Source organism: Cololabis saira, chromosome 23, assembly GCF_033807715.1.
Source record: "Cololabis saira isolate AMF1-May2022 chromosome 23, fColSai1.1, whole genome shotgun sequence".
Lineage (NCBI taxonomy): Eukaryota > Metazoa > Chordata > Actinopteri > Beloniformes > Belonidae > Cololabis > Cololabis saira.
The window spans coordinates 4313496-4329187 of NC_084609.1; the positions used below are offsets into that span (position 1 = coordinate 4313496).

A 15692-nucleotide genomic window follows, 5' to 3' on the forward strand; every position below is an offset into this window, starting at 1 on the left:
GTCGTGTCGTTGCAGCACGGCGGTGTCGATCTTCCCGCTCAAGCCCCATCTTCCCGTCCAGCCTTCAAAGCCAAGTGTCTTTCCACATGCAGTGAAACATCATGTGTTTTTCCTCCTACCAATAATTAAAGCAGCACTATGTAACTTTTCCACCTTAATCTAATATTTCCAGAGTCATTGTGATGGAACATCAACTTCCAACAGGTTTAATGAACCTCTGTCATGGTCTGAGGGGTCTGTATCGCCTTCACTGCAGAGTTATTATCGTTCACGAAAACTAACGAAATAACGAAAACTAAAATTGAAAAAGCAATTTCGTTTAACTGAACTAAATAAAAACGAAAATTAAAAGACAAAAACGATAACTAACTGAAACTATATTGCGTGTTTAGAAAACTAACTAAAACTAACTGAAATTATAGATATAATTTCCTCCATTTTCGTCCCTGTCAATATAAGTCTCTTGGTATGATCAATTTATTCCGCTCTGGCCGTTTCTCTCCAACTGGCAGCTACAGCACCTTAACACCTCACGGTCCGTGACGTCAAAACTAAAACTAAAACTAATAAAAACTCAACTAAAACTAAGCATTTTTGAAAATATAAAAACTAGCAAACCCACACTAAAAACGAATTCAAACTAACTGAATTGAAGGAGAAAAAGTCAAAACGAAATAAAACTAAACTAAAATGAAAAATTTGAAACTATTATAACCCTGCTTCACTGGCACTATGTAACTTTGAGGAGCATGGTAGGAACCCTTCCATACTAAAAAACGAAACATTTTTACGGCTTTGACTGCTTTTCGGCATACGTCACCTCCCCCTCCTTCCTGATTCGTAGTCGAGACCAAAGCTGGGCGGGGCGTGGAGCTCAGAGCTCAGGTTGGTGGTGAGCTAAATGCGGAGTTGGTATCATGGCGAAGCAGCGAAAAATCAGAAGAAAATAAAAGTTTTAACGGAGGAGGCGAAAAAAAGAAAGCGGGAGAGTAACAAGCTAAATGCCCGGACAAAAAAAAAAAAAAAATGCCCGGACAAGGATAAACATTGGCCCGGCGTTCACTCGCTGGCGTGAGCTGAAAGACGAGTGGAGATGTCCGACCGATGGGGATTTATGGGGATAAAACAAGAGACAGAATTGTTATGATACACATTTAAATGTAGACTTCTACGTTCAATAAGAATCAAAATTAGAATGTTTTCACATTCTACACCCTGCACTGAGCTCAGTGCAGGGCCCTCCCGGGGTTGGTAGAGGATGGCAATGCCCAGGACTGTCAGTAGGTAGGAGCACGGGGTGGTAAAAATGGGAAAAAAACCGGGATAAAAATAAAAAAAAAAAAAAAAAAAAAAAAAAAAGAATGTTTTCACATTCTTCTTGGGTTTTGGTAATTCTAAAATGACTGACAATATCAACAACAGACACAGAATAATAATAGTGATCATAAAATTGTGTAATTTGCAATGAGGAAGCTTTATAAAATAATAATACAATTGAATAGAATTACAGCACTAGAGGAAAGAATGCAATGCAAAGAAAATGTATAGAACATTTCTAGTATTTTTCTTGAGAACTGTAAAATGGTGCAGGGCTGATCTGCAAAACATTCAGTTATTCACGGGTTATAAAGTATTTTTTTATTTTGTCAGTAAGTATTTTGGACTACTAATTTATGACGAAGTACCTCTAAAAAACGTGACAGGAAAAAACCTGAGCGTATTTGTAATTCGGGGTGCATTATCTTGCTGAAACAGGACAGGGGGGCGGGGGCGACTTCACTAATAAAACGAAATTGAACGTAGTGACTTTCAACATCGTCATATTAAATTGTTTAGCCAAAAATAGATACATGACCTCTTCGCTATCCATCTTGCAAACGACCGCTGAAAACAGAAAAGTAGTTTTGAAAGTCCGTCCCGTCTTATTTCATTCAATATCAAAACAAATGCAGCGACGGGGACGGGAGTTTTCCGGCAGTACACGCTGGTGCTCATGGGAAATGTAGTGTTCTTTCTGGTAAAGCACTACCGCTTTTGTCCAAAGGAGCCGCCAAACTCAACTAAAGCTGAAAGTTACATTGTGCTGCTTTAAGTAGTAACTCTATTATCTTGATGCTGATCAAATTCTTTCAGTATTTCTAGCTTTTTTTTGTGGCTTCCATTGGTTTATGAGTCTAGAGTAGTCCAGTCTTTTTCCTTCTTGCTTCTCTGTACATCACAGTAAAGGTCGTGGCAATAACTCATCGCTTATATGACTCTGTTATCGAGCCGCGATCGTCGGTGTTATATACTATAACTTTAATTTTTAGTGATGAAGGAATGTCAGCCTGCGTCCGTGTCGTAGGTGTTCATATTCTGACATCTGTAATTACCTCACTGAATCTCCGCGTGACGTGTTCCAGTCCTTTCACACGGTCCTTTTAATGAAGCATCACTTTTGATTACTGTGATTTTCAACATCAGAACTAACCACATCACGCAGTTTTGCAGCGTCCCCCTAAAGGAACATATCTCTCCTTTTTTCTGTCTTTCGCTCTTCAAAAGAATAGACAAAAACACTGACAGGGATTTTATTTCTTTGTAAGTAAATCATTGCGATGAGTTGAATTCTCTGCGGCAGCTTTTTACTACGACGCCGCTAGTGTTTCCAACTTGCCGCCAGTGCTTTTACAGTATTTGTTTTAACCCAAAGGGGATGTGATCACGTCTTAACTTACAAAAAGGGTCTTCTTTGACAGCTCTTTCTTGAGTCGCTTATTTCCCCTGCAAACCCGGTGTTTTAAATCCATCTGAGGAATCGTATTGGATCTTTCAAACCTCACAGCTTTAGCTTTGTCATTGCATATTTGTATTTTTTTTAAAGCAAACGCTTGCGTTTCCTTCTGTCTAATCTCCACTCTTCCTCCGCTCATCCTCCTCATCGTCCAGGGCCGCCTTTGCCAAGGAGTCGGAGGTTCTGACCGGGAACCTCGGGGACAAGCTGATACCTCAGAACGAGATCCTGCGGGACGTCAGCGACCTGAAGGCTCTGGCCAATCTCCACGAGAGCATGGAGTGGCTCGCCGGTCGTCTCAAGACGTTCTTCGCCAACCTACCTCAGGCCTCAAGTGAGTACAGGAAACACAGGACCACGCACTGATTCTGTGCTAAATCATGCATCTTATCCGTTAACCACAATACATGAGAGTAACCATGGCAACCAAACTCAATATGTACATAAATACGGCACAACATTTGCAAAGAAAACAAATCCTAATCAGCAGGTGCTTTTTGTGTCAGTTTGGCTCCACTTTAGCATTCCCGACACTAGTTTATTCTTTCAGACACACTTTCTAATGCCGTTAAACTTTTACCGTTAAAGTCCGAAGCGCCGGATGTTTACAAGGTCCCGGCAGGGCGCCTTCAAAATAAAAGCACTAAATATCGGTCTACTTAATATATAACAAATAAAATTAAAGCCTGGCTTTAAATAACGTGAATGAGGCATAAAAACATAAAAACACATGTATAGAAATACTCATATTAAAGGTAATTTACAATTTCCATTATTTTATTAAATTTTTTCGAAAATCATGTTTTATTATTATTATTATTATTATTATTATTATTATTATTATTATTATTATTATTATAGAGAAAAAAACAGTTTGTTTTTTTGTTTTTTCTTCTTTCTTCTTATCTTTTTACTTCACAATAATTTTCACAATTCACATTTTCACATTCACGATTTCTATTCTACCCACATTCCTACCCTCTTTATAATTGCCCTAGGGATAAAAAAAAGAAAAGAAAAAAAAGATCATACATTAAGGGGGAACAAAATTAAATAAATATATATAAAAAATAAATAAATAATGGCAGCAACAGCGATATCAAACTATATATATATCAATATAAACATACATACATATAAGGCACAAGTTCGAAAAATACCGTAGTTTTTAATGCCGATCTTGTCATTTTATTTAGTTTTTATCAACTACACCTTTAGATTGGGAAAATATGTGAAAATATTGTCAGACATTAAACCGGTCCGCGGTGCAGAAAAGGTTGGAGACCACTGCCTTAAGGTGCTATTTTGTCGACTAAAGATCTTACACAAGATATTTTTCAACTACTTACAGCACAGTAACGACTATGCAGATATCTATTACCGATGATGCATGAATGCATGAGAAAAATCATCATTTTCTTCTGCCGTTTCTGTTTTTCTCACTGCGGGACACCACAGCCGTCTGGAGGTTTGAGACTGAAATACGCTGCACTTTCAAGACTTTGTGTTTATTGCTGTTGTAGGAACACAGTCAGATGTATATAAAGTATCTTTTTTTCCGTCTATACATGCTGCGCCTCTGTGACAACACCTCTTACCTGTGCCTCATTAAGCTCCAGTTTGATTGTATTACCACGCTCTCATTACCTTCTCCACTGGAGTTGTCAAAGGGCACTTTACACACAGGCCCATTATCCTTGGCTTCACTTTGTGAGTTTGTGTGTCTGCCTTAATCAGTGCTCGTAAAATGATTGTGCACACTCCATGCTCAGTCATCCAATGAGGATTCTGTGTTGGTATCCACATTTATTTTATTGCATACGGTTTTTTTTTCACCTGTTTTTTTTGTGAGTTATTAAAGAGACATTTCATGCAGTTTTCTTTAACAAACTAACACACTTTACTGATGTCGTCTCTGCCGGCTGGTTTCGAGTGACCAAGACTAAGTGTCACAAGTGTGCAGCAAATATTGAAATGGCCAGTGATCAGTATCAAGGTCTTCTTTGTAATAACTGTTGTACTCAAGTAAAAGTACTGTTACTTCAGAATAATATGACTCAAGTAGAAGTAAAAAGTAGTCATCCAAATAATTACTTGAGTAAAAGTAAAAAAGTACTTGGTGAAAAAACTACTCAAGTACTGAGTAACTGTTGAGTAACGTCTGATTTATTTTTTTAACACAACCATTCAAACAGACAAAAGTACAAAATAATCATCTTCAGGCAAATTAAATCAATAAAATAATAAAATTAATAAAAAATAAAAAAATAGCTTAAATTAAAATAATCTTAGAGTAAATTCAAGTACTTTAATAAATAATAAAATAAATAAAATAATAACAGAATCAAAAAATAAATAAAGAACAAGTAGCACAACATTTCAAGCTTTTGTACTTTTCTTTTTTAACCAGAACTAGAACAAACATGAACTCATAGAAACTCTGTGTGTGTTTGAGTCTGTGTAAATGTGACAAAACATGCAAAAACAAACAGTTTTCCCAAAGAATCACCCAGTGATGTCATGAGATTGACGCGTACGTGGATAAAAGGGATAAAAGAAAAGTAACGGCTCAACGTAGCCTAATGTAGCGGAGTAAGAGGAACAGTTTCTTCTTCACAAATCTACTCAAGTAAAAGTAAAAAGTATAGTGATTCAAAACTACTCCTAAAAGTACAACATTTCCCAAAACTTACTCAAGTAAATGTAACGGAGTAAATGTAACTCGTTACTACCCACCTCTGGTTCTATCCATTTATTCTTCTGTTCAAAAGACTCGGCATTCATTTAAGGAGTAATCGCAGCACCCTGCTGGTCAATGTAGATCTGATATTTAATTGTCTTTTGCGTTTAAATCGGAGGAAGAACCTGTCCAGGTCATAGTTTAGTCACGTTTGGGGCCTTTCCTACCGACCAGACCGTTTAAACTCCTGCGTATGGAGACCATGAACTCCTCCACGCCGTCGTCTCAACCAGAAAATAAATAGTTTTTTCATTTTCAACTCAAAAATACAACTTCCCTTCCTGCACTATTGCCACACTTGACTTTAAGTCGTTCTACTTAACACTCTTTTAAAGATCCAGACTCACCTCTCTCCTCTGATAAGAGACTTTCTTTTCATCTCTCCATGAAATGTAAAACCAGATATATTAATCAAAATCCTTTGTTATGGGTTTTATAGTCTAATCTTGACACTTGGACTTGTAAATCTCATTCATTGTTGCTTAGATTTGATCATTTTTACCTTTGACATATTGAAAGCTTCTTTTTCACAGAACTCCGGTTATTCATTTATTTATTTATTTAAGCTAATTCAAGCCTTTTTCTTCTCCATTTGCACTTTATGATCCTTTTGACTATGTGTAATATATTCAGTGAAGTTTTATGAGCAGAATGTCTTTTTCTTTTACTTTTATAATTCGAAAAAAAAAAAAAGATTTTTGATCTTATGTCACCTGAAAATATTGAAAGTAGTTTTATATTCAAGTTTGAATGGTTTGGAAATAATAAGATAATAAGATCAGAAATGTCACTTCACTAACAAGTAATAGTGTGTGTGTGTATGTATATATATATATATATATATATATATATATATATATATATATATATACATATACATATCGTATAAATATATACAGGACTGTCTCAGAAAATTAGAATATTGTGATAAAGTTCTTTATTTTCTGTAATGCAATTAAAGAAACAAAAATGTCGTACATTCTGGATTCATTACAAATCAACTGAAATATTGCAAGCCTTTTATTATTTTAATATTGCTGATTATGGCTTACAGTTTAAGATTAAGATTCCCAGAATATTCTAATTTTTTGAGATAGGATATTTGAGTTTTCTTAAACTGTAAAACATAATCAGCAATATTAAAATAATAAAAGGCTTGCAATATTTCAGTTGATTTGTAATGAATCCAGAATGTATGACATTTTTGTAATTGCATTACAGAAAATCACAAATTCAAATTTTCTGAGACAGTCCTGTTTATAAAATAAACCAGAAATGTGATCTCAGTGCTGCTGAAACCTGGAGGATTGTGGGTCTCAGACAGGCTTGTTTGCTTCAAGCAGCTCATGTCCCTGTAATTTAAGGAACCTGAGTGTCTCACGGTTATCACGTTAAAGTGGAGACGAAAAAAACCCATCTAAACAAGCAAGAACTGTTGAAATGTGGGCCGGCTGTTCATGATCTGGTGGAAGGGTGATGATGTCTGAGATAACCACCCTTCAACACTGACGTGCTTCTCACCGTGCTGAGATACACAAAAATATACCCTTGCGAGATGTACAGGCCGGTGAGGAAGACAGCCTGTTCTTATACATCCCCATTTCTAATGAGGCTGTAGATTATAGGGTCACACGTCGGTTTCCAAAGCATGAATCTCTGAAAACAACCTGCCATGCGTCTGCAGTCCAGGCCGGGTATCGCGGCGTAAAGGTTAATGTTTTCTCGCCACAGTCTAGATGTTCCTTTTATAGCAATTACTGATTGTGTCTTGGCTATAATTTACCCGTCTTGTAGTTACCTCCACAGATCATGATAACGTCCGGTATCATGGGCTCAAATTAGTTCAAAATAAGACGTTTCGTTTAGCGAGTGTACATCAGCACATCAGCCCGGATACCAGCTCTGGATGAATCTTTGTGGCACGACACCACATCCTAAACGGAGGGCCTAAAACTAGTACGGTCGTGTTTCTGCAGCAGGAAGAGTCTAAAACGTGCAGGACAGTAGATCCTGAGGACCAGGGTTGAAGAAAACAGGTCCAAAGTCATGATATGACATCATTGGAAACAAGTCTGACGTTTGTTCTCGTTCATAACATTTAAAAGTAGGATTTCAAGACCTTGCTAGTGGGTGTGGAGGGTTTCCAGTAGTGTCCGACCGATCAGCCTTTTTTTCGATTATTTCGATCACCGATTAGGGGGAAATCAAAAAGACCGATAGCCGATATCAGCCGATACGATTATTACCCTTTTTTACCTTTTTGGGAGAAAACAAATTTCAATACAAGAATTCATTTAAATGAATGGTGAGCAATTTATTGCTTTAACTAGGAAGGACAGCAATATTCACTTCGCACGGCTCACACATCAAAAGTGCAAATTATGGAACATCAAACAAAACAAGCAGCATTTCAGTTATTAAAAATAACATTAAGTGAATTTTCTATTTACATAAAATAAAAAAGCTGCCTATAAAAAATAACAAATTAAGAGGAATTAAAGCTGCAAGCAGCGATGAACGGGCCCTCGCACTCACGGCCACCGCCCCCCATAAGCATATCAGAAAAGACACCACCCACGACTTCCTATGTCAAACCATTGAAAAGTTATAGCAGAAAATCGGGACAACCAATCAGAAGAAGGGGCGGGGCTAATTAAGGCCAACGAAGCTTAAGAACTCGGTACAAAGTCCCATGACACCACCCACGACTTCCTATGTCAAACCATTAAAAAGTTATAGCAGAAAAAAGGAACAACCAATCAGAAGAAGAGGCGGGGCTAATTCTGGCCAATGAAGGTCAAGGACTCCATAAAGAATCTGATGATACCACCCACGACTCTCTATGTCAAACCATTCAAAAGTTATGGATGATAAAAGTATTCTAGGGGGCGCTGTTGAGCCGTTAGGCCACGCCCATTAATGCAAACCATGAAATATCAAATTTATCGCCAGGCCTGACTTGCATGCAAAATTTGGTGACTTTTGGAGAACTATCAAATATGGACCAATCACATGAAGGGGGGGGCGTGCCTTTTGGCGTCTAGCGTCGCCACAGTAACACTTTTGAAAGAGAAAAGTAATGCGTGGTGTCGCAGGATGTAGACGCACATTTTGATGTATAACACACCTGGGTGCACGTTACGGTTCGGGCTGAATTAACTGCCGAAGGAATGGCATATATTGCTCCAAAATTACGCAATTAATTCAGAATGTTCAAAATGGCCGGCTTCCTGTTCGGTTTCGGCCATGGCGCCAAGAGACTTTTCTTTAAGTTGCGACATGATACAGGTGTGTACCAATTTTCGTTCATGTACGTCAAACCGTATTGTGGGGCTTGAGGCGCAAAGTTTTTTCTGTCTGAACCAACCAGATGAAGGGTGGCCGCGCTTTTTGGCGTCTAGCGTCGCCACGGTAACACTTTTGAAAGAGAAAAGTAATGCGTGTAGTCGCAGGATGGAGACGCACATTTTGATGTATAACACACTTGGGGGCACGTTACGGTTCGGGCTGAATTAACTTTCGAAGGAATGGCATAAATTTCGCCAAAATGACACAACTAATTCAAAATGGCCGACTTCCTGTTCGGTTTCGGGCATGACGCCAAGAGACTTTTCTTTCAGTTGCGCCATGATACAGGTGTGTACCGATTTTCGTGCGTGTACGACAAACCATATTGTGGGGCTTGAGGCACAAAGTTTTCAAGGGGGCGCTGTTGAGCCATTTTACCACGCCCATTAATGCAAACCATGAAATATCACATTTTTTGCCAGGCCTGACTTGCATGCAAAATTTGGTGACTTTTTGGGCACGTTTAGGGGGGCAAAAAGGCCCTCCTTTCGTCAGAAAAATAAAGAAAGAAAAAAAATTCCTACAGATACAATAGGGCCTTCGCACTGAAGGTGCTCGGGCCCTAATAACAGCCTCAATTTTAGAACAGTCAGGCACAATACTCCCAATTCCCAGACCCAAACCACAGCAAGTGCCTACTTGGAGGTAGTAACAGTAAGCTAACTAGTACACATGACAAACAACCAAACAGTACAGGTTGTGAAAATGGCTACACAGGTTGTTTTTTTAAGTGAAAATATTGACTTAAGTTTACTTAAGTTTGAGCATGTTGAACATTCTTAATACAAAAAGAAAATTCAGTATTTCAGTAAATTTCTTAATTTTTCTTTAAAAAAAAAAAAAAAAAAAAAAATCGAAATTATTTATTTTCGATTTTTTTGGGGGGGGGGGGCCGTTTAGGTCGCCCACTAGTTTCCAGTCCGCCAGCTCAGAACTGCAGAATCTTTACTTCTGTCAAAGCTCCTGTGGGCTGAACGAAGCAGAGACTTCAAACAGGCACCGGGTCGGTCTGCAGTTTGAGCATTAACATTTCCAAGTCCAGGCCATGGTCTCCGGTTTGGAAAAGGGAACTTGAGGATCGCAACTTGAAGTTGGACATGAGACATGAAAGATGGACTGTAAGGTCTTTTTCGGAGATGCGGCTGCAGTACCGGCACACCGTGGCGAGGAAGGAGCAACGTCGTCAATTTACGGGTAAATCAATCTACAGTAAACTCCAGCTGTCAAAAGTGATCGTGGCTAATGAATAACAGGATGAATTAGTGATTACAAAAGTTTAAAATAACCCTCCTCTGCTCAGACTAAAGAGTCAGAGAGGAGTCGCTTCTCTTCTGCCATGAAATGACCCAACTAGGGCTGGGGATCCATTCAAATGTCAAGAATCAATTTGATTCCGATTCTTAAGATTCAGAATCGATTATCAAGATTCGATTCGATTCCGATATTGATTTAGGTTAGTGTTATTAAAACTGTTTTTTGAGCTGTTGCATGAATTATATGACTGTAGTTATGCAACATATTACTACTAGTATTATATTGAGATTAAACAGCAAGTATTGCAGCTAATGATGCTGTAAGGACCAATCAGCTCCAGAATGCTGATAGAACTGCTTTCAGAAACATCATGTGGGTCAGAATTACCAAACAGATCCAGGGAGGAAACAGAGACGGATGAAATCGGTTTTATTTTTTCCCACATTCCGTTTTTATTTGTTCCATTTTCGGTCTATTTTGGTTTTTAATTTTTGAGCATTTGGTTTTTAGCATTTTTTGCAAATGTAACCCCAAGACAGTATATAAAGTAATGAAATATAGACAATTTATGCAATTATAACAATTATAACACTTTAATGTTTTCATACCTTTAAACATATTTAAAGGCAAAAACATGGCACCAGTTATTCTCGTTTCCAACAAAACATTCCTTTTTTGGGGATAAACAAAAAAATAACCAAAAGTTGTAATGTAATGATGAAAAAAAAATACATAAATACATAAAAATTTAAAAAAAAATCGATCTTTAGACATATGAATCGATTTTTAGGAATGAATATGAGAATCAATTTAGAATTGGGAAATCGATTTTTTTCAACACAGGCCTAGTTCCAACGGATGTTTTCTGGATGCCTGGAAGTGGCGGAGCTGTGGAAACGTCTGACTGATGAGAGGAGTCGGGGCGGGGGGGGGGTGGAGTTGACGTCTCTTGCAGGAGAGATTATATTTCTGTGATTGCTTGGGGAACGTGTGAGCGTCCCACTTGACGAGATGAGGGAATGTAGCTGGTACCGGGGAGATCTGGGGGGTCTCGGCTCACACAAGCAGGTCCCAGATGAGCAGCGGAAAACGAACAGATGGCTGGACGACACGCCCGCAGATTTACAGTATAACTGCATTTGTCTGGAAGATGTAACGCTGTAGCTGCAAAGATCTGGCTAAGTGGTCTCAGGGGACCTTAAATAAGATGTTTAAACTGAATATGTAATGTCAAACAACATGCCGACATCTCTTTGCATAACACACTTTAGGATAGGTTGAAAACAAACGTTTTCATCCTTAATAATTTACTCAAAACCTACATAATTTGCCGCTTTGTAATTGTTTTCTTAACAGTACTAAACTAGAACAATACAAGCAAATGCACTGCAAAAACTCAAAATCTTAAGAATGTTTGTCTTATTTCTACTTAAAATGTCTAATTTTTAGTCAAAAAAATCTCATTACACTTAAAATAAGACTCATCACGGGAAAAAACAACAATTTTCACCTGTTTCAAGTAGATTTTCACTTAAAATAAGTAGAAAAATCTGCCAGTGGAACAAAATTTTTTTGCTTGTAATGAGAAGATGAATCTTGTCCCGCTGACAGATATTTCTACTTATTTCAAGTGAAAATTTACTCGAAACAGGTGAAAATTGTCAAATAACAAGTTATTTATCTGGTAATGACTCTTGTTTTAAGTGTAATGAGATTTTTTGACTAAAAATGAGACGTTTTAACTAGAAATAAGACAAATATTCGTGGTAAGATTTTGAGTTTTTGCAGTGCAGCGTCATGTGTGCGACCTGTGTTTACAATTAGTTTGTAACCGTCAATATTTTCTTGTATTTTACCTGTTTTATATTCTAAAGTCACACTTAAAAGTAACTCCACTTCTCTGTCACTCCAAACCAAAGACTCTCGTTCATCTTGGAAGTAACTGGAAGTTACTCGTGTCATTTGTTGATGTTTTTTTCCAGGATTCTGATTGGCTAGCATGACTTTATCTTCTCGTTACACTGCCCCCTGTAGGTTTGGATGCTCATAGCACCTTAACAGATATTTATGTTCGTGTAAATGATGGTATTTTTCCTTCCTCTCTATGGCTATCCAACTTTTCAACTCTTCCCCTTTTTCCACATAGGACAATAACACTTTATTCTACACTTCGGTAAACCTTTTAAGCTCCTATTTGTTGTATATTGTATTACTCTTGTATGTATTACTTTAGTTTTTGTCTATGTGAGATCACTCGTTATCGTTATCCTGGCACAACAATTTCCTGCGGGATCAATAAAGTCATCTTATCTTATCTGATCAGGTTGTGCGGAAGCAGGGAAACATTTAAAACATGCAGGACGGTAGATTTACGAGTTACATTTACCATTAAGTTTACTGTTGCCATGGCAACTGAAGCATATAGGGCAGACAGGCCATTGTCAGATTTAGTCATTTATGAAGAAAATGACATGCAGTCATTGAAACCTTGACTGCAGAGCTTTTTGATTCAAATTCAAAATGGACTTTTTTTTTTATCAATCCCCGAGGGAAACATTAATTGTTACAGTCGTCGTGATTGAAGTCTCGTCCAAGAGTCATTGTGGAGGTTTATGGGCGTTTATCGCCGTGGGCAGGAGGGTTCCCTGTAGCGGTCTGAAGAGGCCTCAGACTGGGGGACTCTCGTTTTTAACTCAATATTCAAATATATATGAATAATTTACGCTAGTAAAAGAAAAACTGAAGGGAAACTCAAAACGCTGGGGTGTCATTTTAGTCCAGCGTGAAAAGTACATTAGCTGTACACCGTAATCTCAGTTTAATATGCTCATTTACATCAGTTAATATCAAAAGACAAGTTAGGACGGTGCTTGGGCTGATGTTTAATAATGTTATTGCTGCATTTAAACATTGAGAGTGGGGGTGTACTTAATTAGGAGTATTAGGGTTTATTATTTTTCTGTAGCTCTCACATTAGGCTCTGCGGTGGAGACTCGGATGCCTATAAAGCTTCAACCTTTGTCCGCCATCATCCGTCTTCAGACCTGATTGTTCATTGAACTCGCACCACTTCGCCTTCGTTCCGTATCGCAACTTCTCTCCCAGAAACGAAATGATTAACTGTGAAATATTCTTATTTGGGGGGAGCTTTGACTTTGTGGCGGCCGGGCGGTATCTCTTTTTAAAGTCTTCCCTTTTCCTCTTACTCTGACGCCAGCTCTTTTCGTCTATTCACAGATAAGAATTCAATAAAAGTACGGGAAGGGACGTGACATAATTATCATTAATTCCGGCGGGTGGCACTAATGGGAAGGATAGGGCAGTCACTTATCATGCCGGGACAGCCTCCGTATTGTTCATTATTTAGTGTTTGGCGAGCTGATGAGGGACTACATATGCGTCGGTTTGGGTGCAATGTGTGCCCGCGTGCACGAGTGTGTGTACGCAACGGCGCGCTGCGTCAGACGGGACAAGGGTACTGCGGGGAAAAAAGTCCTTACCTTATCTCCCCCCCCCCACCACGCACACCTCACGTCCATGCCTCTCCAAATTGGATTTTATATTACAGAAGCAGTCAGGTATGAACAAGTCATTTTCCTCTCCCTGTTTTGCCTTTTGCTTTCTTTCATTCCTCCTCCTTACTTTCTCTCTCCGGTGTATTTCTTTCTGTCACTCCTTCATTTCTTTCTTCTGTCATTTCCTTCAGCCCGTCTCCCAGACGGAGATGAGCATCTCTTTGGTCAGAATGTGACCGCGGCCGGTTGGACTCTGCGGCCGACGGCTGGATTCAGGATTTTTCCTGCGTGACCGATTCAACTAATGTTGCACAACCGTATTTTCCGGAATATAAGTCGCGTTTTTTTTTTATAGTTTGGCCGGGGGTGCGACTTATACTCTGGAGCGACTTGTGTGTGAAATTATTAACACATTATTACCGGTTTCCCCCTCTACGTTTTGAAAAATACCATCATTTACACAAACCTGCATAAATACGCTGTTTAGGTGCTATGAGCAGCCAAACCTACAGGGGGCAGTGTAACGAGAAGATAAAGTCATGCTAGCCCATCAGAATCCTGGAAAAAAACATCAACAAATGACAAAATTTCGACTTTTTTCTCAAAATTTCGACTTTTTCACGACTTTTTTTTTTTAATTTTGACTTTTTTCTCTACATTTCGACTTTTTTCTCAACATTTTGTCTTTTTTCTTCAAATTTCGATTTTTTTCTCAAAATTTGCCTTTTTTCTCAACTTTTTTCTCCAAATTTCAACTTTTTTCTCCAAATTTCGACTTTTTTCTCCAAATTTATCAAAAACGGATATTTCCCCCTCTACGTTTTGAAAAATACCATCATTTACACAAACCCGCATAAATGCGCTGTTTAGGTGCTATGAGCAGCCAAACCTACAGGGGGCAGTGTAACGAGAAGATAAAGTCATGCTAGCCAATCAGAATCCTGGAAAAAAACATCAACAAATGACACGAGTAACTTCCAGTTACTTCCAAGATGAACGAGAGTCTTTCGTTTGGAGTGACAGAGAAGTGGAGTTACTTTTAAGTGTGACTTTAGAATATAAAACAAGTAAAATACAAGAAAATATTGACGGTGGCCAAACTAATTGTAAACACAGGTGGCACACATGACGCTGCGCTGCAAAAACTCAAAATCTTACCAGGAATATTTGGTTTATTTCTAGTTAAAATGTCTCATTTTTAGTCAAAAAATCTCATTACGCTTAAAACAAGAGTCATCACCAGAAAAATAACTTGTTTTTTGACAATTTTCACCTGTTTCAAGTAAATTTTCACTTTTTTCCAGTGATGAGTCTTGTTTTAAGTGTAATGAGATTTTTTTGACTAAAAATGCAGTGTGGTGACGTTTCTGTCTCATAATGTGACGTTCTGAAGCCTAAATGTCCGTTTCCCTCCGTTTACAAGCAAACGTGAAGACGGGGTTTTTGCAAATCTCCACTTTGGCCAAAGTTTTCAGAACTGATGGTTTTTGGTGACTTTAAGCTTCGTTTTCGTGTAAACGAACGGCCAAAACGCATAAAAACGCCACAGTTTTTGCTACGTGTAAACGGGGCCTAAAAGTGATAATGGACACCTAGAAAACAAGTTCGGTCAAATAGCCTGATATCTTTAATATCATTGCACTGGATCAACTGCCAGGTGGTAACCACGGCAACGGAGATTCAGAGAAGAAGAGCCAGCTACCGCAGGACGGTATAGAGCAGAAGTCCGGCAAATCTTAATATATATATATCATACATGTAGCTTAATAAAACGATTTAGGAAACTATCTGTGGACTTTGATACTTTGAAACAAATCTATTTCCTGTTTGTTACTGTAGCATAGTCAAGCGGAGCTGAGCGGACTAGAATATCTCCCGTTGCTAAGTCGTATCTCAGGTCCGTCCTAGTTACTGGAGAATCAACACTGTGTCCATTGCATAAGGACCTTGTTTAAAAGTGACACCGAGGATGAAGATTTCATTGGATTTTAGTTATTTGGAGTGACACGGATGGTTTGGTAAACTTCTTAGTAGGGCTGTCAGCGTTAACGCGTTAATCGCG

The 15692-nt window shown here is 38.4% G+C and overlaps 1 protein-coding gene across 1 annotated transcript in view; it reads left to right on the plus strand.

The window, feature by feature from the left end:
• exoc4 (exocyst complex component 4) overlaps positions 1–15692 on the plus strand; it is a 280178-nt gene that overhangs the window by 207050 nt on the left and 57436 nt on the right. Inside the window, exon 16 of the mRNA XM_061715202.1 lies at positions 2929–3107. Coding sequence (XP_061571186.1) covers positions 2929–3107 — 179 coding nt within the window. The remainder of the gene's footprint in view (positions 1–2928; positions 3108–15692) is intronic.